The sequence below is a fragment of the Anticarsia gemmatalis genome, chromosome 17, assembly GCF_050436995.1.
Source record: "Anticarsia gemmatalis isolate Benzon Research Colony breed Stoneville strain chromosome 17, ilAntGemm2 primary, whole genome shotgun sequence".
Lineage (NCBI taxonomy): Eukaryota > Metazoa > Arthropoda > Insecta > Lepidoptera > Erebidae > Anticarsia > Anticarsia gemmatalis.
In genome coordinates this window covers 7,914,023-7,940,017 of record NC_134761.1, presented here as the reverse complement: position 1 = coordinate 7,940,017, position 25,995 = coordinate 7,914,023, and the positions used below count along the sequence as shown (strand labels likewise).

The following is a 25,995-nucleotide window of genomic DNA, read 5'->3' as shown; positions in this document are numbered from 1 at the left end:
AAATCTAAAGTGTATCACGTATTCGACTACTACAGTAGGTTTATTCGTAACACGGTTATAGTTAATTGTTAACATGGGAAGCCAGTGGATTATATATTTTGGCTACCGGCTTAACAATTACTAGTTATGAAAACAGACGGTACACTGTTGTTAAAAATTAACAGATATTTATCAAATTTCGTTGATTTTTAACCGAAACGTAGAAATCTCTACACATTTACAAGCAACAAATAAGTTATCGAAACCTTAAAATCATATCATCGTGTTTATGACTTTTTTAGGATATTCAAACTAAGCCACCTCAGGCTAAAGTTAATAAAAAGTTGTCAAAATACATTTTTAACCTCAACCACACCTATCTCAATTTGAAAATTGATCGAGTAAATGCAATAACCGTGCACCTAAAACCATTTAGCCATCCCTGGCACAGAAAAAAAGACAACGCTGTCACAAGCGGCTTGCATTTTATATGTAAATCTCTTACGGCGCACGTAATAGGTAATAATACGTAAAATTAGCACAAGGTTGGCACTTATCACACTGTAGCCTGTCTACCAGCTAATACCAACATCACGAAACTAATTGTTCCAATGTTAGAAACAATGCGAGAATGTATAACGGTGTTACAAAGGTCTGTCTGTAATGTGTTTTTAATCTCAGTGTCATGCTCGGGAACGTGTTGAATGTGTTGTTGGTTTATTGTAAGCCGATTTGATTGTTTTTTTACTACGGACTATCTTGTTAATTATTTAGCAATCAGTGTCATAAGTTACTGTGAAATATTCGATATAATTTCAAAACCTTAAAAATGAAACAAAAATACGATGAAAAAAACACTTATTGAAATATAGATTTTAAAATGGAAAATGAAAAAAAAACTGTCAAAGTGGTGCTCACATCTTCGAAGTGTAAAACGTCACTGTTAACTAAAGAACATTTTTGGCGCAAAAACTTCAAGTATCATCAAACCAATAACCTCAAACTGTGACGACAAAATCTTAAGCATACGAATACTATTTGAAATTCCATTTTAAAACAAATACTTACAAACAAGTAAATATTGCAAGTGACGTATAACCTTATCTGATAGTTGTATATTTTTTTAATTAGTCTTTGCACTCACGCTGTGACGTCGATTGTTATCGGCCAGTATCATAGTACGAGGACACAGGTCTAATACGTGAGCTAGTTGTAACTAGGCGACGTAGGTTTTGTACCTATGTTGTGTAGACTCTAGATATAGATTGTTAGGTACAGGTTGTATTGTGTTTGATACTAGTTTGTTAGATCGACATAGCTGCTTATTATTAAGAGTGTTATAAAAATGTGTAGTCAACATGTATTTTTTTCACATTCAGTTTTTAAATCGTTCTTTGATTGTCTTTTTAAATACATAAAATCAAACTGCCCGTGACTTTTGATGTGTGCTACTAAAACATTGCCTTGAATCATTAGCGCTATTTTCTACAGTTGGCACTATAGAGTATCGAGAGATAGACATTTAAAATGCACGGTTAAAATAGTTTTTACGGCACTCGCTAGAGGCGCTAATCAGATTTTTATACAAAATTAGCTGTACCTAGCCAGTTGTCGATACCCGACAGTAGTAGACAGAGATATTGTTTGAATAAAGGCTTTTCCTAAACATGATCATGTGATACAGGCCAGAAGGCAATCTTCCCATTTGCAATTACCTTTACAAAATATAAATATTATTGTAACCGTCAAGTGTAATAACGTACAGTGTGCCGAACAACTCAGCGTTATTAGGATTTCCTCCTGAAATAATATTTACAATTTTTACGACAAGCAACGAGGTTTTAATAAAAATATGTGTTCTTGTGTTATATAGCTTGGGGCGGTGATAGCCTCATGACCTTTGCGTTCCAAGGAAACGCTCTAAGACATTTTAAAAATATTATGTAAGGGGCGATATCCTACTGCTACTTTATGCAGTTATCAAGTACCTAATTACCAGTAGTCAGAAGCTTGAAAGTCTAACAACCAGTCTTACCGACGGGTATCGTGTTATAAACCAGGTAACTGGGTTTTGAAGGTCCGATAGACAGTTGCTCGATGTAAAATCCTGGTAATCTGGTACTTGTATACTGGTAGATTGGTTCTCTATGGTATATTGAGTGTATTTTGTTTATTATTATTTATTTATTTATTAAACATCTATATAACCTATTTATTTAGTAGATTATGACGTAATATTCGAATTGATCAACGCATACTAAAGGAAATTACTTTCTTTTCATCCCGGGAGGAGACCCTTGCCCAGCAATGGGACATTAATGGATTAAATTAATTTATTTTATTTATAATTTTAAACGTCAAACACTCGATCGGAACGTGATAAGTAACAATTATAGACAATTGCACGACAGATATTAATTTCTAGTCACACGTAAGTTTTGTTGCCATTACCAGAAAAAAGTTAATACAAGTGTTGCCAACTCCAATTTGGCAAGCACGCGTGTTGCGAGATTATAATAGATGGGAATACATTAATTAATATATCATGATAAGTGTGATGGAAGATACAGGAAGCAAATTAAGTCTGTAGGGATTGTCTTAGCGTTTCGTAATTTCTATTCAGCATCGCGGGAACATAAGTGTATTATACACATCACGTCTGTTATAAATGAAGGTGTGAGCAGTGAATTGTATTTTGTTGTTATTTTTTTATCCACGTCTCACAAACGTAAGTATATTTTTCAATTGCTTCACGTGATATGGTTATGAACTTTAACCGTTGTGGTAAATTCACTAATAATAATTTAAAAAATAAAAAAGCATATTTATATACTCTTAAAAACGTAAATTTAGTAAACAACATTAAAGTCAAGTTAAAACATAAAAAAATGTGAATATCCGAATTATCTTTCTGTAAGTTTTCTGCCATTTGCAAGGCACTTTGCACTTTGTAACCAATTCGAGTTTACGCGCAAGTTGCAATTTCACAAAAATACTGTTAATACTATTATTATACTATTTGAAGTGGAGCAGACCTCTGTCCAGCTCTGACAGATACGGGTAAAATAATATATTTAAAATTGTTGCACGTGTTTTAACTTAACGGCTACCTATAACTTTCAGTGACAAAAATACGAGAATAACTCAGCCCTCAGGCGTTAAGAGGCTGTATGGTGTATTATCTGTGGCTAAGATCTTAAACAAGCTCATTTCAAGGTCCCACCACTAGGTTAATGAAGCAGTTTTTTTTAACGCAAGTACATACTTATGCAAATTTTTATGTCGAGATTATTCGCGAATAAAAAAATGGCTGCCTCTTAACCGGGTACAATAAAAATAAGACTTTATGAGACGGTTTGAGGGTTGGTATGACAATTGTTGTGTAATGAAACTGCGTTCATGAAAAAATTACCCTTACGGTTTTACAGCGTACAATAAGGTCCTCTGGAATATATGAAATGATAAATAATCACACAGAAAAATAAATGATGGTTATGTTGATTGTTTAAATTTTATTGTAGGACATATAGTAAGAAGACACCGATTTTTTTTTAGAATAAACTTTCTTGTGAAAATTATTACAACAAAATATACCTTTAAAACTAGTCTACAACTCATATTAAACCAACATTGACTATTTAAACCAACCAATACCAAAAGCTATGTAATTAATAGTCCAAGACATCAAATATAATGCAAGTATAGTTCTATTCTCAAATAAGGCTTAATGGCGGACCAGGTGGGCACAATTAATCATTAGTTATTATCTGTGCACTCGTAAGTGGGAGCGAACGCTTACAATATGATTTATTTTACCAACCACTTGTTTGCAAGGAGGATTTATGTTGCAATACTTTAGTCTATGCTCGGGTTTTAAAATTGGAATGATATTAATTGTGGCCATTGTTCTTTATGCTTTTTTTTTAATCGAACGATTTGTTAGCCATAGAGTTATACTTTCGCGCTTTTTCCATTGACGTAGATAAAATAGAAACAATGGATTAACATAACATAATTTTGCTTTGTTATGTTACACAATTAAATATAAACATCGTTTACAAATCCGAGTCGGTAAAAATAAACACTGATTACCCATGTAAATATCTTTCTAGCGTTAACTCCAAGTTTCTACGCAAATAAATATCAAGATATAAGATCAATAATTTAATCAAGTATCTTGTTAAATACTGACAGATCTAGACTACTGATATTGAATAACAAAACTGGTTAAAAGGCCTTAATTTGCAATGTACACTGCCAGCAGGCAATGTTGCCAGTCCAAATTGATTAGACTTGAAAACTATGTTTATATTGCAACATTGATAAGTTTTTTTTGCCTTAGGTTGTATAGGTTAATAAATATTACCTTATATTAAATGTCGGGGCAATTTATGAAATGTCTTGTGAAATAAGTGTTGGTGCAATTTTGTTGATAGTTGCTCTATTACTCGTTGAATTTTATTTATTTTTGTAGCTGGCTAATGGTAATTGATTTGCTAAAATATGTGTAATATCGTTATAGGTATATTAATTTCAAACGTTCCGGAATGTCATGCGGCAATTTAAGAACATTTAGAATAAAACTTAAATATTAACTATTCCCTTTAGTTTCAACATAAAATACTGTAAGCACTTCAGTTAAAATTTTTATTAATTTACGAGGTTTTATGTACCAGAATTTCATCGTCAATGCAGGCACTAAGTCCCAAGCACCGTAATGGCACATGTACATAGAGCAAGCTTAGTATTTGCCTCTTTCATACAGTGCACACTACACACACAATTTATTTGCAAAATATATGTTATGAAATGACATTTCATTAATTCAAATTTGCCTAAGTTATCTGTGGTTTTCAATGGCGGATGATTGTCAGATAATTTTGTGCAAATTTGATTTAATGAAATGTCATTTCATTACATATATAAGTAATGCTAGTAACAATTTCTCATGTTATTTACTACTACCAGGCCTACAAATGCCATGTAATTTGAATCACAGGTTATATTTGGTCCACATACATAGATAATAAGCAATTCGTATCAGTGGTCTAATAAGTGCGTCGCACGACATCGTGACGTCACGAGTTACAGAAACTTACAGGCAGTTTCAGGTGACATTTTATAAGGATTGGCGCTCGAATATTGAAATGAATTTCAAATGTAGCAATGGCATGAATTCTGTTCTTACATGATTTTCTGAGTTCGAAAGTTTCTCAATAAGTTATTATCTTTTACATATATAATTCTTCTGTAAGTGTGTATGTCACTGAACTTCTCTTAAACGACTGGACCGATTTTGATGAAATTTTTTGTGTGTGTTCAAGGGGATCTGAGAATAGTTTAGATTCACAACTTTGTCCGCTGGACAATGTTTTTTTAGTTAATTTTTAATTTATTAGACAGGACAACGTCTGTCGGGTCCGCTAGTATGGTATATAAGTTATTATATGAGTTTATATAAGTTATTACTTTAGATAATTTGTTTTTTTTTTATAATATATTATTGCCTTGTCTTTTTACAGATTTAAAGCAGATACTTAAAGATTACTTGAATTGAATGAAACTGCTTTAATTTAATACTGCCAATTGGTGAGTATTCAGCGTCTTTACAATTCGGAAGGCGTGTTATTAGTCGATCACGATTGTTTTTAAATAATGTAACTGTGGTAGAGCATAAATTGTCAACAGCATTAATAACTTTGATATAATAACGATACGAAAAAAAATATATTGTCTATGAATGATATGAATAGAGCATATATCTATACTAATATTATAAAGCTGAAGAGTTTGTTTGATTGACCGCGCTAATCTCAGGAACTACTGGTACTGGTACATCAGGCTACGGCCATTAGGAGCAGAGTACCAGTAAAAAATGTTACAAAAACGGGGAAAATTCTGACCCATTCTCTCTTATGTGACGCAAGCGAAGTTGCGCGGGTCAGCTAGTCATAGATATTTACCAGAAACAAGAGTTTATATCGTTTATAACATGGTGGTAGTAAAACACGTGAAAATAAATAAAAGTAGCGTAGCAGCAGACGCGGTAATCCCGCCATTATTCACTCAACTAATACTAGTTAAGCCCCCGGCGTTGTTTGCGACTAACTTCAGATTATACGAATTTATTAACTTAGATGTTTACGCGCTAATGTAAATGGCTGTTTATTATTATTTATGGTGTGTTCTATTTTTAAAATGAAAAATGTGTGTCATCTAGTTCAACATAGCTGCGAAAGAGTGTGTTGTTGTAATAAATATTGTTTAATCAGTTTAACATATAAATATGTGGAAGAAAAATGTATAGAATGATACGTAAAATTATTTAGTCTTTTCGTAATACTACGTATTAAACAACACTTTTATTTTTAAAGAATCGACGGGTGTCAAAAACATGTTTTTTGAAACATTTTTCTAACCCTTTCTTTCAGATAATCTGTCATGTTACCTACTAGTAAACTATTGTGTAAAGGCTTATACAAGGCTTAGTAGCGCTTAGTAAAAAGCCGGTGCTATTATGTTAGTTGACCCATGAAGGGAGTCGTAACATTATATAAACATTCATAGACACAGTCGTTTATATACAACAGGTGGTTCATAGGCCTACAAGTTTATGCTTCAGAAATAGTGTTTATAGATTTAAATGTACCAGTGGATTAGTGATCTCAATGGCGAGTGATAACTATGGGTTTCATAGTTTGATTTCTAATTTCATAACAAAAAATGGTTTTATCAAAAGTTTTTAGGTTATGCGAACGAGGCAAATGCTAAAATCTTTAGTGCTTCGTATTATTGTGACTAGCCTAAGCATCATATTAACAACTCACGGTCACAACAAACAACCACTAGACCACAGTTACTTAGAAACAATCGAGTTGCATAACCACTCAAAACGAAAACACAGACACCACAATCAACCTGACACAAAACTTTATAAACAATTAATGACACTTTCTATCAACAAAACATTAAAACAAAAAACACAAAACGCTAAACAAAAAACACGAAACCAAAACATTTAAACATTATTTAGTACCACGTGTAAGTCACATAAAGGTTAGCGAACGACTGTTAGAATTATATAGATATGGCGGGTTCGTTAGGTCAGTCGTGAATGTAATATTACTTGCTTGAGATTAATGAATGACTTGAGAATGTTATTATTGAGACTGTGTGTATATAAGTTGGTACATGAGCGTAGTTTAATCGCATTTATAGCCGTTCAAAGGTATCTTGTGACCAGTAATCGAAATTGCAAGTTGCATTTGCTATACTCGGGCCATTTCAAACGTACGAACTAACTCATGTCATTTTATCGGAGTCTCTCGCTCCTCGTATACATTGCGATTTGCGACATTCTTTTGATTATGACGTAGTTCGCACGTTTGTAATGGCCTGATTATAGTAATCTTTTAATTTGGATTTTAAATTAGTAATATGCAAATACAAAAATTACCAGTTAAGTGCGAATCGGACTCACCTGCGAAAGGTTCCGTAGCAATAAAATACGAAAAAAAACACGTCCATTGTGATTGTGTGACATTGTGTGACCACTCATATTACGTTTTATGAGATACAGCCTGGTGACAGACGGACAGGCGGACGGACAGACAGCGGATGCTTAGTAATAGGGTTCCGTTTTAACCTTTGGGTATAAACCCTAAAAAGTACCCGAAAAAGCCACTTCTAGTGAAAATCAAATTAATTTTAAGTCTAAATATACAATGTATGATACAAGTACAAACTCATTACTATGCGTAATACTACTCGGTCAAAGTTCTGAAATGTTTAGTTGAACCTGTATTGAAGTTTGAAGGGTTCACGGCCAACATGGCTGACTACAATCCACTAAGATTCAACTTGAAGGTCTTGCCGACTAAGTTTCAGTGCCAGTTCAAACTCACTATCTATTGTTTGGGAGTTAGAATATGATTTAAAATGTCTATTTTTTTAATTAAACTATTAATTTGTTGATAGATGGCAATTCTGTTATTTAGAATTGAATCCTATTTAAACTATCTTGCTTTAAGATAATTGATAAATATGTTGATAAGTGGCAATTCTGCCGTTTAGCGTTTAACTATGCCGATATGTATTACAATTTCAAATTCTATTTAATTAAAAATGTGTAATGGGATTAAAGCAATTCAAATAAAAATAAAATGTAACATCTTCATTTTGCTGGACGTCTCGGCGCTGGCTGGGACTTGCCAGGTTACGACTACAAGATATGAAACCAATTTCAAAGAACTACAGTTAGTTTCTAAATACTTCCTAAGAAGTACGGTACCAAGGATCATTAGTTTTACACAAAATTTTGCTAACTACCTGTCAATAGTTAACGACCTAGCTATTAAATTGCCGTACTTTTGATCAAAACCCGAACTTCATAAACAACATTTTCAAAAGTTATAATTTTGGTTCGATTACTGCATTGCATTGATTTATTTATTGGCATTAAGCCACATAGATAAAAAACCTCTTTTCTTTACTGCGTTTCATATCAGATTGAGGTATAAAGTTTTAATCCCGGCAAATAAGTTTCAGTGCAGTTAATATGAAAAGTATTAAAGTTGGCAGTCGCTGTGAAAGTTTCAGTAGAAGTTTGATTAGTTCAGTGCAATCTAATCTTTAGACAGACTCCGATCGAAATGTAATCATCGCTTTTATTTTGACCTTTGATATGACTTCAATGACTTGTTGAACTCTTGAAGTTATTATGAAAGTTGCTCTTTATATACAGGTTAAGCCCGTGACTTCGTCCACGTGAAAGGTTTCTCGATATACAAATAATTCTATGTGTTAACCTGCGATTTGCTGGAACAATGATCAGTAACGCGATACAATATCTGTATCGTACTGTATCTCTAAAGTTGGTAATATCGAGTATCGAGAGTTTGACATTTAAAATGTGTTTTACTGCAAAAATAGTTCCTACGGCACCCGGAAGAAGCGCTAATGAGATTTTGATACAAAATTTGACGATAGCTAGCTAGGTTATCGATAGTTGTAGGAAATCGCCACTCAGTGCAAGGAACATTGTGTTATCCATGCTATCTCATAATTATTACGTAAGAGAGAATGTATAAAGACCAACCTTAGCCATATTCGTAGGGTTAAGTTAATATCTCTACGTGTCCCATTAAAATCTATTCTGTAGTTTCGCATTTACGATATAAGTAGGAAAGAGGAAATTTGTATTTATTCAATTTCAATGTAAAGGTATTAAACTGAGATTTATCGATAAAGGTCTGATTACATTCCCAAATACCTGATAATATCCCATCCGGTATTTACGCAAATATCTCAGGTACGGCTAATAAAAGCATAGTTTTGGCAACCACATACAAGCTTGTACGAAAGCTGATATATTGATGACGGTGTTTTGTAATCTATACTAATATTATCTATACTAATATTATAAAGCTGAAGAGTTTGTTTGTTTGATTGTTTGTTTGTTTGTTTGAACGCGCTAATCTCAGGAACTACTGGTCCGATTTGAAAAATTATTTCAGTGTTGGATTTCTGGAGATCCATTTATCGAGGAAGGCTATAGGCTATATATCATCACGCTATGAGCAATAAGAGCAGAGTACCAGTAAAATTTGTTACAAAAACGGGGGAAAATTTCGCCCATTCTCTCTAATGTGACGCAAGCGAAGTTGCGCGGGTCAGCTAGTAATATTATTGCCAGCCAAATAAATGTTCCTATTATATTTATTTGTCGATTGGTTTATGATCATTACATTGTAAATGTACCGATTTGTAAGCTTTAGAATATTGTGTAATATACATATAAAGTATTCTCAGAACGACTGCGCTTCTAGACCTTTTCGTATCACGATAACTTGTGTAAAATAAAATGAATCCTGTATACGCCAACTCATTGGCACCATATCTTAAAGTCCTTGACAAGGTGTCTCTCGTATGATAAATCACTGTGCAATTTTCTTCTAAGTACGTTCTAAACATATTAATCATTGATCTGAACGATACACAGTATTTAGGGCAGTGCAATGTCTAACAGTTTAACGAGCCGGTCATGTCCATATCGAGATATCGGCGCGGCGAGTGGGCTGCGCGCGCGCTGCTTTTAGTATTATGATTTAGTTCTGTCAATACTTGTTATTCGCGATTAGTGTTGCGTAAGGTTAGTGTAGACATACCGGCGTGATTGCATTTGAATAATTATTGATGTTGACGTATTCATTGGTTTGATCCTGTTTGATCAGTTTAACGAGTTGATAAAATCTAAAAAAGTTTTTCTAAGATTGAGTTTTTTGGAGTATATTTGAAATAAATTAATTTTACGTTAAAGAGAGCGTTATAGATATGTTTTCAGAACATTTGCTCCTCGTAGTAATGATTTCAATTGTGCCTATGAGAACACATTTTAAAAACAGCTCCCTTTTTATAAAAAGTAAGACTAAGTAATAATGGAACTTTTATCAAACCATATTTTTAACACCTTTTCCTCAAAGCATTCCAATACTACTTCCAAAGTGTCACGTACGTAATTCAACTATAAGGTGGATTTAAAGAACATTCCAGAATAAACTTTGACCTTTACTTATGACAAGTATACATAAAGTCCTCCAAACGTACTCAACTGTAACATCTTTTACTACAGCCGTGAACATATAACAGTGCCTAAACAAACTTTACGAGTGTTCTAAGTTAAAGTGGTAGGAGACCGCGAGAAGGACATCAAATGTATTTATTACAAAGTTAAGAGCCTGAAATACGATGTTTCAATTTAAAAGGGACTTGAGTTTACAATGGTGTTCTTGGTTAGAAATTTCTTGGTAGAAGATGATAATGAAATTATTATGTAAGCAAATAATTTGTCTTTTCAAGTTCAGTCAATGTACCTATTTGAGTTTTAGAATCATGTGATTTTTTTGAAGTTTCTTACCTTAATTGTTCACACAAAGTGGTTCTTTTAATACTTAAATATAATTTATGAAATAAACCTCAGGCATACCAAAAGCCCGACAAAATCTCTATTAATCATTGGACATTTTTTCTATAGTCACATGCCTACTTCAAAAGTTAGTGGGTACGCAATTTGTCTAAGTAACGAAAGTTTCAAACTTCATATTTTTTGTTAATCATTTGAAAGTCTACCTGTCTGTTTATCTAACATACTGTACAGAATAAGCATGTAGATAAATAACGACATAATTAAATAAATACTAATTTTTCAAAATTCAACCCCAAAGTTGTACGAAAATTTGTACGGAAAGCACACGGGTCAGCTGTTTGAAATAACGCCAAGTAATTATTTTCCTTTTAAAAGCCATATCTTTGCCATATTTTACGACTTGTCTACCGTTAATTTATGGTTATTATATGTTAATACCTCTTGCATTTATAACAGCAGTTGCGTACTGATATTTGAGTAAAAAATATATGACTAATACCGCGGCTAGCACCTCCTTTTACGGCTAAAAGTATAAACAGAGCAATCGTCGTGAAATGTACCCGTATTTATGTATGATGAGTTAATTTTCAACACATAAAGTGCGGTTACGATTATGATATAGGTCGCAGTATGGTTTTACTTTTGAACCTATTTATTTATTTAAATTTTGTAAATATTAACAAAGCTATGACAATTTTTTTTCAAAGGTGTGATATTTTTCAGTGTTTTTTTTCCAATATTTGTAAAATAAAAGTACCAAGTGAAGCTTTAGATTAAAACACATACATATTTATATAACATGGATATATTTGCTTTGAACTTAGTAATTACTGTCATCAAATGTACTGACGACAATTATTTGCAAGGATAATTTAAATTCAGTATGACAAAAAATATAGATTCTTGATGATTTGGCCCAGCGTAGTGGCAACTAATAACCGATTGTGTTTATACTTAATCTCAGATACAGAATAAGAATAGGCGAAAGAAATCATATTTATAATAGCCGGAATCACACCTCCGCAAAATGCTAGCAAATCTTCCTAGAACGCTCGGTCAGTATAACAAATGTTCCCCGAAACCCGAGCAAAATGTCGGAGCGAATGATTGTGCTATTTGAAGCACAGGTATACGGCATACAACCGCTTTATGGCAGGATGTCCTATATTCGGAATCACTGCTCTATTGTAAGCTAAAGAATATTTTTGGTGAATTATTCGTGGAAAATATCGTACCGGAACTATTTTCAGATTTTGGTAGAATTAGATGTAGGTGGTGAAAATTATGAAGTAAGAACTTATTCAATGTTTTTTATATATATTTATTTATGAAAATGTTACATTGATTGATAACTATTTTGAATTATGCCAATTTACGCGTTATTATGATGTTGCCGATTTCATAATATATCGTTATGGTACAAATCAAATTTTAATAGCAGTTTCCTTTCATTTGATATTCACAACACACGTGTTTTAGTATGGCCCATTTATTATCAGTATCAAAGCATTTCATCCACAAAAACTTAATGTCAATACAGATACCGTAACTTTAAGGTAGAGTCTTATAAAAAGTATAACTTTCTTGTTACACATTAACATACATTTCATCAGATAGGCCGATGCAGTAAAAGATATAGCCTTATTTACATACTTTTGCAAAGTAAATCAATACACCTGATTCCCGGTCCCATATTCCGTATCGGTAAATAAATATGATTTCACAATATTGACAAGATATGGCCGTCTTTATATTGCATTTAAATGCATTTTATGTTCAAGCCGAAGCCATATTTCAATATCAGATGGAGACGTTCGCAGGGCTGTCAATAAGATGCTTTTTTCAATGGAAACTGCAGAAAATATTCTTGTAATTTCCTGTTTAATTAAAAACAAGTTCTTCGAGATGAAGAAACTGATTTTTAATTGAAAAGCTTATTTTTTATTTTGCTTTGACAACTATTGTCGCTACTGCAATTTTCAGTTATTGTAACTTTGTTGCAATTTCTGGCTTGTATAAGATGGTGCATTTTTTAGAAGCATAAGAAAGTATTACAAATCTATATAATAACGATCGAATTTCAAAATATAAATATGAGTTCTTACAGTAAACTAAGTGGTAAAAAAAATCCCCGAACGACTATTTCCAATTCTGCAATCTACAAAGATTACAGGATTCAAAAGCCTGAGTGCTTAATACGCTCAGGCTAAAAAGTGATTAGACACCTCGACCTAAATTAAACTTAGTTGTAACTCTCATCACGGTAACAAATACCGAACACATTTCTCATAAAAAATTTGCACGAACCGTCTACAAAAAACGAAAACCCAATACCTCGTTCTCATCTCGTTAAATTGTCAACCCTGTATGTAAGTGCGGTCGGTGTTCCGAGATTTAACCGGAGAAGCTGCGAAGAATAACAGACGCAGATAATGTATGGACCAAGTTATACTTGCCAACAAGTGAAGCCACTAATACGATTTAACTCAGACTTTAGCTTCAAGTTTTAATCCCTTTTTACTTATTTACTGCTGAAGAATTTGGCTTTAGTTTTAAGAATCTTGTACATTTCATGTTTTGTGAATGATTTTGCGTGTTTGTTTACTGTAATCAAATGTATTTTCTGTGCCTGTTACGCTTTCACAGTTAAAGAGTAAACTAATTTTGATGAAATTAAGTATGAGAGTGGTTTCAAGACGTAAGATTTAATAGACTCTTATTCATAAACACACTATAAACCTATTTTAGTTAAAAAGCTGCTATAATCTGTTTTCTCTTTTTCATTTCGCTAAGGAGTGAAAGAAACAAAACACTTTATAAGCCTTTCATAACTTCATATATTTTTATGAATAAGAGGGTAAATGTTTATCGATCAATTAGTGAAATAGAAGATGAAACCTTGTATGCCAGTGTAGAGAAACGTTCAAAAAGCTCATAGCTAATATCGCTCATCGGTCATCATTATATTGTTATTATTTTCCACACAAAATGACTTATATTTCTATTATCGTTAACAAACAGCAGGAAATACATCTTGAAAAGAAAAACAAAGTACGCGTAAGTACAGATAAAAAGTTTAAGGTTATTAAACCTTATTTATCGATATCTCGTATCTAAAAATAATACCGGTTAGTTTCACAATATGTTTTTATTTTATTCTAGTTTTTGAGGTTAGTGTTCCTTAGATATGTAGCAGTAGTTTGATAAGATACCGATGCGTAACGCGAATCGTTTGAAGTTTCATTAAAACTAGGTGAATGTCGGTGTTTTTGTTTGGACTAAGTTACGTGATTTTGAAGGTGTATTTGTATTTTCTATAATTATAAGAAAAGGCAATCTGCAACGGCGGCCTGTGTAACATGCTCCGAAACGTTAGTCTTTCTAAGATAAGTTCGCGTAAACTCCCTATCTTATTTCGTTATAAATATGAAACGCAGAAGTTTGAAAGTTATAAAGACCAAGAGTGCTTTGCCCGATCCGGGAATTGATCCAGAGACCTCAAGAACTGCAGTTGGATACACCTACGACCACGCCACGGAGTCAGTTAACAAAATTTTATGAAATAGCAGCCGAATACTATTTTTGACGCAACAGAATATAAAAAAAAAATTAAACTTATTCTTCAAATTCAAATTCAAATTCAAATTCAAATTATATTTATTTGCAGAAAATATGGTACAAGAGGTGGTTTACAATATATAGTTGGTATCACATATTTTGTCATGAAGATGACATGCAAATATTAAGCACGCATTAAGCGTATCTGGGGGCACGGAAGTGCCCCCGCAAGTCGAGCAAAAAAAAAGCGGCACGGCCGTAACATCCTTTTCTCGAAGCAATTCGGGCTATTTTTGACACCCCTATAATTTCGTAGTGGATAAAACAAGAAGCCTGGATTTTCAGCAACTAATCAGTCATTGTATAAACACGGTATATTTAAAATTTCAGTCAATTTGAACCAGTAGTTTAAGAATGACAACTTGTTAAAATTTTGAATTTTGTCACTCACTGATTCACTGACTCACTGACTCACCGATCATCAAAAGTCTAAGGTACTTCTAGCAGACTTAGAAGCTTAAAATTTAGAATACAAATAGGGTTTAGTGTCTTAATCATGGGAAAAATTCAATATTTTCTAATTTCGGTCAAGTTTTCTAAATACACTAACTGCAACAATAACTTTGTAATCCCATATAAATGTATAAGATTACAAGGTTACATTTGCAGTTAATGAATTAAATTATTATTGACGTAGAAAATAAAATAAATAGGTGTAAATATGTATCTACTATATGAGACATAACGGGAGGGGGTATAGGGTGGGTAAGGGTGTTTAGCCCATGAAACTGAATAACATTCCCATAGGAAAATATGTTGAATTATGAAAAAAATACGGCTTTCCATACAAATTGGACTTATGTTTGCTCTATTCGCTCTACAAAAAGTAGTGAGATGCCATCAAAAACATTCTGTAAAAACCTCAAGTCTCGCCGTAAAAAGTTGTGAGATCTATATAATACCAAGTCGATTAATCTATTTAGTCTCTACTTAAAGGACCTTCTGTCTTAAGTTATTACGTATGTTATTATCATGCCAATTTAAAAAAAATACCTTTAAAACGAATAGATCGACTTGGTCATCGCAAGAAAACACAAATTCGCCATTAACATTTCAGGAGCATTAACTTCTCGTCGTGCTGTGTAGTGTGATACATACTAATAATCAAATCATGCGATGGCCAGGTCGGTCTATTTGTTTTAGAGGTATTTTTTTTAAATTGGCATGATAATAACATACGTAATAACTTAAGACAGAAGGTCCTTTAAGTAGAGACTAAATAGATTAATCGACTTGGTATTATATAGATCTCACAACTTTTTACGGCGAGACTTGAGGTTTTTACAGAATGTTTTTGATGGCATCTACATATTTCTAAAACTTATATTAATCCATACTTTAATATCTAATATATTCTTTTATTATTATCACAGAAGATGTACACAGATAGTTCCTAACTAGCAGACAATATAAAAATAATATATTTATAAAATGTTATTGAAGTGATAAGATTGAGATCCGTATTTTTTTAGAAAGTCGTTAACTGAATAGAAACATTCCTGAACTAACCATTTATGTAGACAGATACAAAATTTCTTAAATGGCAATTCAGTTATATTTTTCGGTAAAGAGTTGTATATTAATGGCGCCATATACACACAACTATTTCGGATCATTTCAAGTCTTGGTACTGGTAGTTTAAAATATGAATGTGTGACTGTTCGTTTATTAGTGTTATTTTTTTGTTCAAAAAGGTGAGTATTACATTTTACTTCTGCACTTGGTTCGAAACGTCAGGCATAGTTAGGATTCCTATACACGAGTGCATTAAACTTAGTATCATCCTGTAAAGCCTTATTCATAATTCGTCCAAAGTAACCCGTAAGAAAGTTCATAAAACGACATCACCATAAACCAAAGCTACTTACTACTCAACCAGGCATTTTAACGCGTGGTGTTGCCATACTTAATGAATATTTTTACTGCCCCTTTGTAGGGCAACACTACAGTTAAACGGATTTACGAGGCAGTACACTCCTCGCGTAAATCTAGGGAATTGTCTACGTGCTTTTTGCTGTGAGTTGTGGTGCACTTAGTGTCATTGCAAGGTATATGGGGAAAAGCGGATACGAGAGTAGACTAATGTCAATCATAACAAACTAACCCTCTTATTCATAAACACACTATAAACCAATTTTAGTTAAAATACTACAATAATGTGTTTTCTCTTTTTCATTTCGCTAAGGAGTGAAAGAAACAAAACTATGTATAAGTATTTCATAACTTCATATATTTGTATGAATAAGAGGGTAAATGTTTGGCTTGATCTTTGTTTTAGTTTTTATTAATTGTAAGTTTTTGTGTTCATACTTATAGAAAAAAACATTGTTTTTGTAAGAATTAAAGGTTTTAGTGAAAGTTTTTAGTGATCGATTTCAAATATGAATCATAAATAGCGTCCAAGCATTAAATATATTATTATGTATTTCACATGCCGCAACAAAACGATATCATTTTGCAATTGATAAATTTAGGTTACGTTAACAGATAAAATCCGGCGTGGAGACTTCATGTGTGGCGTACCACAACCAAACATTCGATAACAATGCATTACATACATTAAAACATGTAGGTAGGTAGTAAGTACATAGGTAAGTAGTATTATGGTCACATACATCGTTCCCTGTTAAACAATCGTAAATACAACAGTTCACTGAAATATTGTAATTTTCTAACATTGTTTTCTGTTAAAATATTTACCGTAAAAGTCAATTAATTCTTTTATAGAATTGTCACCGTCCACTTCTCTATTGGAAAGTTCATAGCATACAGACACATTTTTGACAGAAGTCTATAGGAACGACGCAGGCGCAAGCATTTGCAGACAACAATTTTTATTACTCTGTACATTCATGGTACATACAATATTAATGTTTACAAATGTTTTTTTTTTATTAAACATATTGATTTCATTACTACATGACTATTATTTAACCATGTTTGTCTTGATGTATGTTTCTATCTGATAGCACTAATTACTTTACTTTAGACACACGTTACACTAATGACGACTTTCTTTATAACCTAATTTTAATAATCTGTTTTAAAAATCAACATAATATGTCAATTATAACATTAATATTATTAATGTATCACATACGTAACTATGCATATACTTAAACCGAAGACGTAAACGTACTTTGATCTAAGATCTTGTAAGTAGGCTCAGTACCTACACATTCTAACACAAAAATAGGTACATAAAAAAACCGCGTAACATTTACACAATCATAGGCCTACTGAAACTTATGACAGTATAACTATGACCTTTGCCTATAAAAAGTAAAAAAAAAACCACTTACTTTTTCGAACTTTGTTATGTTTATACATAGTTCCTCTTCATTTCTCACGAACGACAAAAACGCACCACAATTGTGTTCGACAGAAGAAAAACTAAAAGTGATTGTAGCGTTATCATGCGATCTGACGTAGGTATGATAAGGTGATATAGCGTAACTGCAATTGTAGTCAATGATGGCAGGAGACCGCCGCGTGCCGACAGGGTCAAATTTAAGCATGGTTTTAAGATAACGCTCGTTTTTCTGTAATTACATCGTTACTGTGTTGTCTAGTGGAATTTCTGATGTGTTTGATGATTGAAATATTGTGCGATTAAATTTATTTTGTAGCAATTTATTTTTAGATACTGCACTTGTAGCGCGATTTTCTAACACTTTTCTACGACTACCGTCAACCGAGTAATGTGGTATGAAGTCGTGTCGATAGTATAGACCTAAAGCAGCCCTAAAGTGAACTACAGAATCATGTGTCTGTGAATATGAAAAAAAAACGATGCTGTAACATTTTATAGTTTGTTAGAAATAAAAGCATGTTGCTGCAAAATAATCGTATTGATAACCAGTCAAAGACATTATTTAACTATTCTTAATTGAACAATTTAAATTAACGTCTAATGTTAAAATGTCACGAAGACACACAGACATCGAATTATTCTATTATTATTCGAAATGCAGAAAGCATTTTAACTCTACGTATAAAAATACCTATCAGAGATATGACTAACACGATGTCAGCAAAAATGTGCAAACGATGATGTTATATTTAGCATTTACGATGTTTGTCCTAGCTCGTGTCATTCTGTAGTACAATAAACTTATTAACTAAACTCTTTATGGCTTGAATAACCTCATATTCGTTGCAAAAATAACCGAAATAATCGACCACCTGTCATATTAAGCGATCAAAGTTCTACTGATTGAAAGAGACAGACATATACTGTGTGTATAGCGCTATCCTTGTCTTACATTGAATTATAAATAGCTTTAGCATGTGAAGATACGTCCTCAAATATACTATAATGCAGTTACGACTATTTTTAATCTAAAAAACGTTTATAACATTAATAAAATGAAGAAAATTCTCACATATTTTCATTCTTGTTTGACATTTGTCAACTGAAATGTGTCAACAGATATCTTAAAAAGAATCTTTGAAAAAATTAAGGAATTTTTATAGTGTTAACCTTTGATAAACTTCGTGTGTTAATCTGCATATTTTGGAAATTCTTTAGGTGTAATAAAATACTTGATAAATATTCTCGTAAATAAGATTTTTTGGTACTGTTTACTCGACAATAAAGTTACCAATAGTCTAAAATGATTGAGGTTTAAAGACAAAAATACTAACGTTCTGTTTGAGCATATTTCAAACAAGATATTTTTACACAGTTTTAAAATCATTAAATTATTACAAAAATGTTTGCTTCGACAATATTTCATAATACGGCAACTTTGGGTTATAATTAGAGTATTGAAGGAAGGTCTATTACCGCTATTCTGTCTCTATAAGCGATAAAAAGTCATATTATTACATCAAATAAACCAGCCAAGGCCGAATCGAACTTGCGGACGAAGGGTTCCGTACCATCATCTATAATAGAAAATTATTATTGATAAAAAAAAACGAAAACACACGTTTATTGTATAGGACCCACATTAACATTTCTTTTTAAATTTTTCGCATTTGTTGTTACAGCGGCGTTAAAATTTCTACTTCCTAGCTATTACGGTTTATGAAATACAGCCTGGTGACAGACGGACAGACAGACGGACGAACAGACAGCGGAGGCTTAGTAATAGGGGCCTTTAGATACGGAATCCTAAAAATCCAGTAGCTGTTACTCATCGGTATTTTTTATATTTATGTTATTCATTGCAATGACGTACACCAATTACGTAGATAATTAGATTTAATTGATTCGCTCCGATTTAATTATAATTACAATGATTATATTGCTGATTATCAAACAAATTGTCCATTTATCTTTGTTATTTGCTGTTTATAGGTGTTTCGTACTAAAACTAAGTAGTAAAATAAATATTTTAAGTGACGTAGACAGCCACTACAAAAATTAGTCTACATTAGTTACTTAATATATAAGGCGCCCATAGAGATTGCGTTCTCAGGTTGGTACACGATCTGTGGGTCAACCTAATGACTTAGCGCAGGCAATCTATGGGTGTGTGACCGCATAGCGGTTAAAATGGGTTCCGGTATTAAAATAAATTAGTTTTTTCTAAAACAAATTGGAAATGGAAATCTGAAACTTACTTAGTACTTATAGTAGTTAAAACATGAGATATGTGTCTGTTCTGTTTAACCTGTTACACCTGTTATAAGCAATTATATTATAAACAGAAGTCAAAACAAACGGAACTTTTAACTCAATATAATTTGAACAGACATAAAGTCTGTTATCATCTCCCGCAGTCTGCAGATGAGAGGAATAAATTAATACGCAGAGCGGAGAAACGAGATGTGCTTCACTGAAAATTTCAATCACTCATAATTGTTAAGCTATTGATTAATGTATTGTACTTATATTTTATTAGGTGTAAATTATCCATGACTGCAAAATTATCAACAACCAGCCATCGGAACTTATTACAAATCCGATATTGAAACATTTAAAATTTCCACGTGCTCAAAGTCCGTCTTTTCTTCATGCCTAAACAATTGAACCGATTTGGATGAAATTTTGTACAAACATAGTACATATAAGACACTAGCTGATCCAAGCAAATTCGCTTGCGTCACATAAGAGAGAATGTGTCATAATTTTCCCTATTTTGGTAACATTTTCTACTGGTACTCTGCTCCTATTGGTCGTAGCGCGATGATATATAGCCTATAGCCTTCCTCGATAAATGGACTATCTAACACTCAAATAAATTTTCAAATCGGACCAGTAGTTCTTGAGATTAGCGCTTTCAAACAAACAAACAAACAAAAAACTCTTCAGCTTTATAATATTAGTATAGATGAGGGGGACAAGTCCAACGGGAACGGAAACTTCGAGCCATATAATAACTAAAGTGAAGATTTTGATCAGGGAAATAAAAGATGTAATTGGTAAAATACAATTAGTAGAAATTGTACCAAACTGTCTTTAATCCGAGATATAAAATACTATTTGCCTGTTACATTATGTACTATAGACATAGGAAGACAATAGGAAGCGTACAAAGTCCATACACCTGAAATACTAAAGTAAGGTACCAATCACACAGGATATTATTAAAATCGGCTATTATTAAAATTTGTTGGTTTACATGTTGCTTTTTGAGAAATTAATATACTACAGGTGTATTACCTGTACGCTCGGCGCAGTGGTAACGTGGTCACCTCGCCGCAATAACCGTAGCGCCGCGTGTGATGATGTGAATCCCATCTAGGATAAATATTTGTGTGAAGAGCACGCGTATGTTCTGAGCCCGGTTGTTAATGTATAAGTATGTATTTAGAAGTAAGTAATTATGTTTATCAGTTTGGTTAGTACAAGTTCTGCCTAGTTTAATATCAAATGACCGTGTGTGGGTTGTCCAATGAATGATATTGATTCACGTTTCATGAAATTGTCCGTCAATGTGGTGACATCGAACGACGCGGATGGAGTTGAGGTGTATCCATCATACTTAATCACTGCCAGTGGTGAGAGCATGCATCGTTCAGGTGTCAGCAAGCGATCAAGTTCAACCAATGACCACTAACAAAACCTTTACATGATACACTGCTGCACGATTATGAATATTCACTTGTACCTAATAGTATTTACTATCAAGTGGCCCTTCATATACAGGAACACATATTCTTATAAATACGATATAACAACTTAACATTCATAGATGAACGATTATTAGTATTCACTTGTGCTAGTATTTACTATCAGCTTAATGGCCCTACATAATATACAGGAATAACCATTCCTATAAATAAGATATAACAACTTAACTTGTGCATAAATATTTGATGTTATTCACCAACTCTCGTTCTATTCGTTTCGCTTTCGCATCAAAACTGATGTAATAATTTGGGTGACAACAAAAGGAGTGCTAGAGGTGTAAAACAGTTTTTCGTAAAACCATCGGGAGTTACTATAGCCTTATATAGTTTGCAATTGCCACTTTGTCCAGAGTTTAAAGGCTCAAAACTGGCTAAAACGTACACTAATTTAAGAGTTCACATTACTAATAGTAAATGTTTTTCTAAAGAGTAGTAAGACAGTGTGTGATATTCTTTAGTTTTTTATAGCGACCTTGTTGGTAACGCGAGCATATGCGACGCATCCGTTTACCATAACATTATTACGTTATAACATGAAACACATACAGGAAATCTATTTCTCAACACGACTAATTGAAATTGGACAGTTCGTGAAGAAATTATCATGGAAATTAATTAGCGAATTATTTGAGTGGGTAGCTTAATCTTAGAACTGTCTTTGAGACTAATATAAATAGTACTAGAAAAAAAAACTATTCGACTGACGAGAAGACCTGAATCCTTTGCCAAATAAAATATTTTGTAATTAATATAATTTTTACTTATTGATGCCCCATTTCATCTAAAGTCCTGAGTTTCCGTATCTTCTTGTCAACCGTATCTTCAAAATGAAGGGCTCAATTTAACAGTGTTGTCATTGCTTAAGTAATTTTATATTAGTTTCCTTTAGTTTATAATTTTACAACACAATTCAGAGACTAGTAAAATACCAGAAGAGAGAGTTCTTCTCTCCTACTTCTGGTGATAAAAATAGCCATTAAAATTAGCCACATTATTTACAAGACAAACAAAATAAACGCCACATAAAAAATAATCGAAATCCCAAAATAACCCAAATCTCCGATCAATGTAACCGAGTTTACACTTAAATACAGTGATTCATTCATCCCGATTCATGAGAAACAAACGTTTGTTATTTAGCTCGAACACATTCGACGATTTGGCTTACGTTAGTAGGAAGCGCATAGTGCATCCATCACGGCATTTGTCTAACAATTCACGAGCGCATCATTGAGAAGCTGTCATCAGTATTGAATGGACGTTATATAACAACGCCAGCTATGTTTGGCATTTGGAAGTATAATTTGAATGTCGGTACTTTGAATACCTGTTTGACGTTTCGACGATACGAGTTCGATAGTACCGTATTTGGTGTTAGTTGTCGCGCTGTCGCGCTGCGCGTGAGGATCGGTTATGATTTCTTTCGAATTGGCTGTTGTTTACCGTGGAAAATTGTGCAAAATCATCAATGTCCTATGCCATAATCCAAACATTCCTAGTATTTTTGAAGCCTCTGCACAGCGTATTTAGTTTCAGAACTTTTCAACAACCTGTACCATATGCCATAGTGCATGTCAATAGAAAAAGATACTATCAAATGTTTAAGATATATCAAAAACTATATACGATGTCTTTTACAGCATAAAACACGACAGCTGTGAGCTGTGTATAAGTTACTTAAAGCAAGTAAGCCACGAAATCCAGCATCAAGTGTGTACGAACATCGTATTATTTCGATCGAGTTCAGCGTTCAATGCAATCACTGTTGAATGGATGGCGGGCGGCCAACACTCGACAGTCGCGAGTAATACTGCATAAAGACAAATAAACAGAATTAACAGATGATGTTGGAGCGGATTTGTAAATGGATTAGACGTGTCAGCGTGTTGTGCTATGTACTGTTGGGTTTATTAGTGGCGAGTGTACATGTAAATACGTGTTGATACTAATAGGGATATGCGAATGTCATGTCAATGTTGTAGAAGATAGCGTACATTGACTTGGTAGGAAATATATAGCTCGATTTTAAATGGAAATCAATAATGAATGGTAGACATTTTTGGTGGTCTTCGAGCATTGTATTATAGGGTTATTCATATCCGTAATTTATTTACAAAATCATACCCTGTTATAAGAAACTAATCATTCGTTTCTTAAGGTCTACAAAGAAAGTGACAAAATATTGATTGACTCAGTCGCTTCTACGTTAATCATTAAAAAAATAATTGTTTACCGTGTTTGTGTTAATTAAAGATTTACCATATTAATATAGTTTCATTTATTGTTTTTTATACCTATAAATCAATGTTGCAGTAGCAACCCAACTTTCCCTTTTTATAACACGAAGTCACGAGTCAAAGCTTCCAAAATATACTACTCTATAATTATTCGAGCTATAGCTAAAGATGAAAAAAAAATGATCGTCAACAACATTTTTTTCAGTGGCGTCTCGTGCACTATTCTGCTCTGATGCGTCATACAAGCAATGGACGCGATGAATCAAAGAAATTTGGCAACGAAAGTCAAGTCTAGACTAAAAGTTTTAGTGATCACATCAGGCAGACAACACATAAATTATAGTGAAACGCATCCAAACAGCAACAAACTGGAAAACGTATAGTTTGAGTTTGAGATAAAACTTGCATTTTGTTTATTGTGAGAGATAGTGTGTCTCTGCATGGTAAATACTGCTACTGTACCGAATTCTCTACTACTATCGACAACCGACAACCGTGTAGCTATCGAAAAAAATTGTGTGATATCGCGATTAAGACCCGTTACATTATAATATTACCTCTAGCGGGCGTCGTAAAAACTACATATTTTGGCAGTACATTGTAAATGTCAAACTCTCGATACTCAATGGTTCCAATTGTACAGAACCGTGCAAAAGTTGAGACAAAGTTGTTCCTGAAACTATCCCTGTGGTATTGAATGCAACTACTGCGCAAAGTCCCAAATTCAAATCTACAATATTTTTCGTATCCAATTCACATTCACGCTTCTTGCTTTTTCTACACCACTAGCTAAGACATCATCACAATTTATTCTTCTACCTAACACACACAATACATTGTTACCTTAAATGTCTTCAGATTCATCAACCAAGAATAAAATGGCCAGCATTATTCCCCTTTAACATAAAATCCCGCATTTGAATAACTACACGTTACATTCCCATATTCTACATTTTATATTCAAATCACCTTGGCCATCACGGCTCTGTTCAAATCGCACCTGAATGAACTTCATTTACATTTCAAATGGAAGGAAATGTCCTGTGTTTATTTCCCTTCGAGAATTGCAAACACGAACTGATGTTAGTGAATTAATCCTTTGAAGTTTCAGTATTTAGTGCCTTGTTCGTTTATAAGTCATGTTGTGTTTTCGAAATTGCTTGTTGTTTTTGGATATTTAATTTTTGAAGTGAATGACTGTTGGTACTTTACTTGTTTCAAAGCAGTCAAGAAAAAACCTTGAAATATTGGATTTGAAATTAAGGTGTTGAGATTAAGTCTTTATTTTATACAAGAGGTATTTAGCTAAGCTTTTAGTCGAAGGCTAATGCCGATCTTTTCATAGGTACGAAATATCTATGGCGTCCCACATGCTGCAGTATAAAGTTCTTGCTTCGGAGAAGACGTAAATAATCGATTTTAATAATTCTCAACTAAATGATACCTTAAAATTATTCTAAAATTAGGAAGACTCGAGAACTCTTGACATCAGCATACACAAAACCAAAAGAAAATAAACTAATATTGATCTAAATCTAGGTCGCAGAATTAGTGAGTAAATGATGATCAATCAAATCAAATCCAACAGGAAAGATAGAAACAGGAAAAATAGGAGGAAAAAGCAAAGATTGAATGGTACTGATTGTGATCTAGCCGACCGAACTGATTTAATCTTCGCACTGTTCAAAGAACTATTGAAATAGGATAAACGGTTTATCCGTTGAATTAGTTCTTTGTCTTTAATGAGAGGATAGAGCGACTTTACTTTGGATTCATTTTCAAAACGCTTATTCTTATTATTATTGTAGTACGCGCGTCTTATTTTTGAGATGCATTTGTAAGAAGGTATAACGAGCAATATTGTGTCTCTATAAGGAGATCTCATGCAAAAATGATGTATTAGGGCCTACGTAAATCTTTCGATACATAGCAATTTTTGTCACCACACGATATTTGCAACTCACAAAAGTGACGAAGCAGTATTATTTCAAGTCATATACGTGAATCTGTGATCAAAGTTTCGTTTCAAAATAAATAATATTATTATCGAGGGACAACTCAATCGTTGAAACCACGTTTTCGTTCTGACAGGTGTTGTGTGGGTCAATTCCCATTTGAGGATAACATAATATTAGTTTGACACGTTATACGTAG

The 25,995-nt window shown here is 33.0% G+C and overlaps 1 protein-coding gene across 5 annotated transcripts in view; it reads right to left on the bottom strand.

Moving 5' to 3' along the window:
- The window catches only part of Pde8 (phosphodiesterase 8), a 233,333-nt gene that overhangs the window by 100,002 nt on the left and 107,336 nt on the right, over positions 1-25,995 (bottom strand). Inside the window, exon 1 of one of the 5 annotated variants that reach the window (XM_076124917.1) lies at positions 17,824-17,903. The exons of 3 other annotated variants lie outside the window; for them this stretch is intronic. In XM_076124917.1, coding sequence (XP_075981032.1) covers positions 17,824-17,851 — 28 coding nt within the window. In that variant the 5' untranslated portion in view covers positions 17,852-17,903. Of the gene's footprint in view, positions 1-7,015; positions 7,041-17,823; positions 17,904-25,995 lie in introns of those variants that run through there. One more of the 5 variants, XM_076124914.1, reaches the window with a different exon arrangement.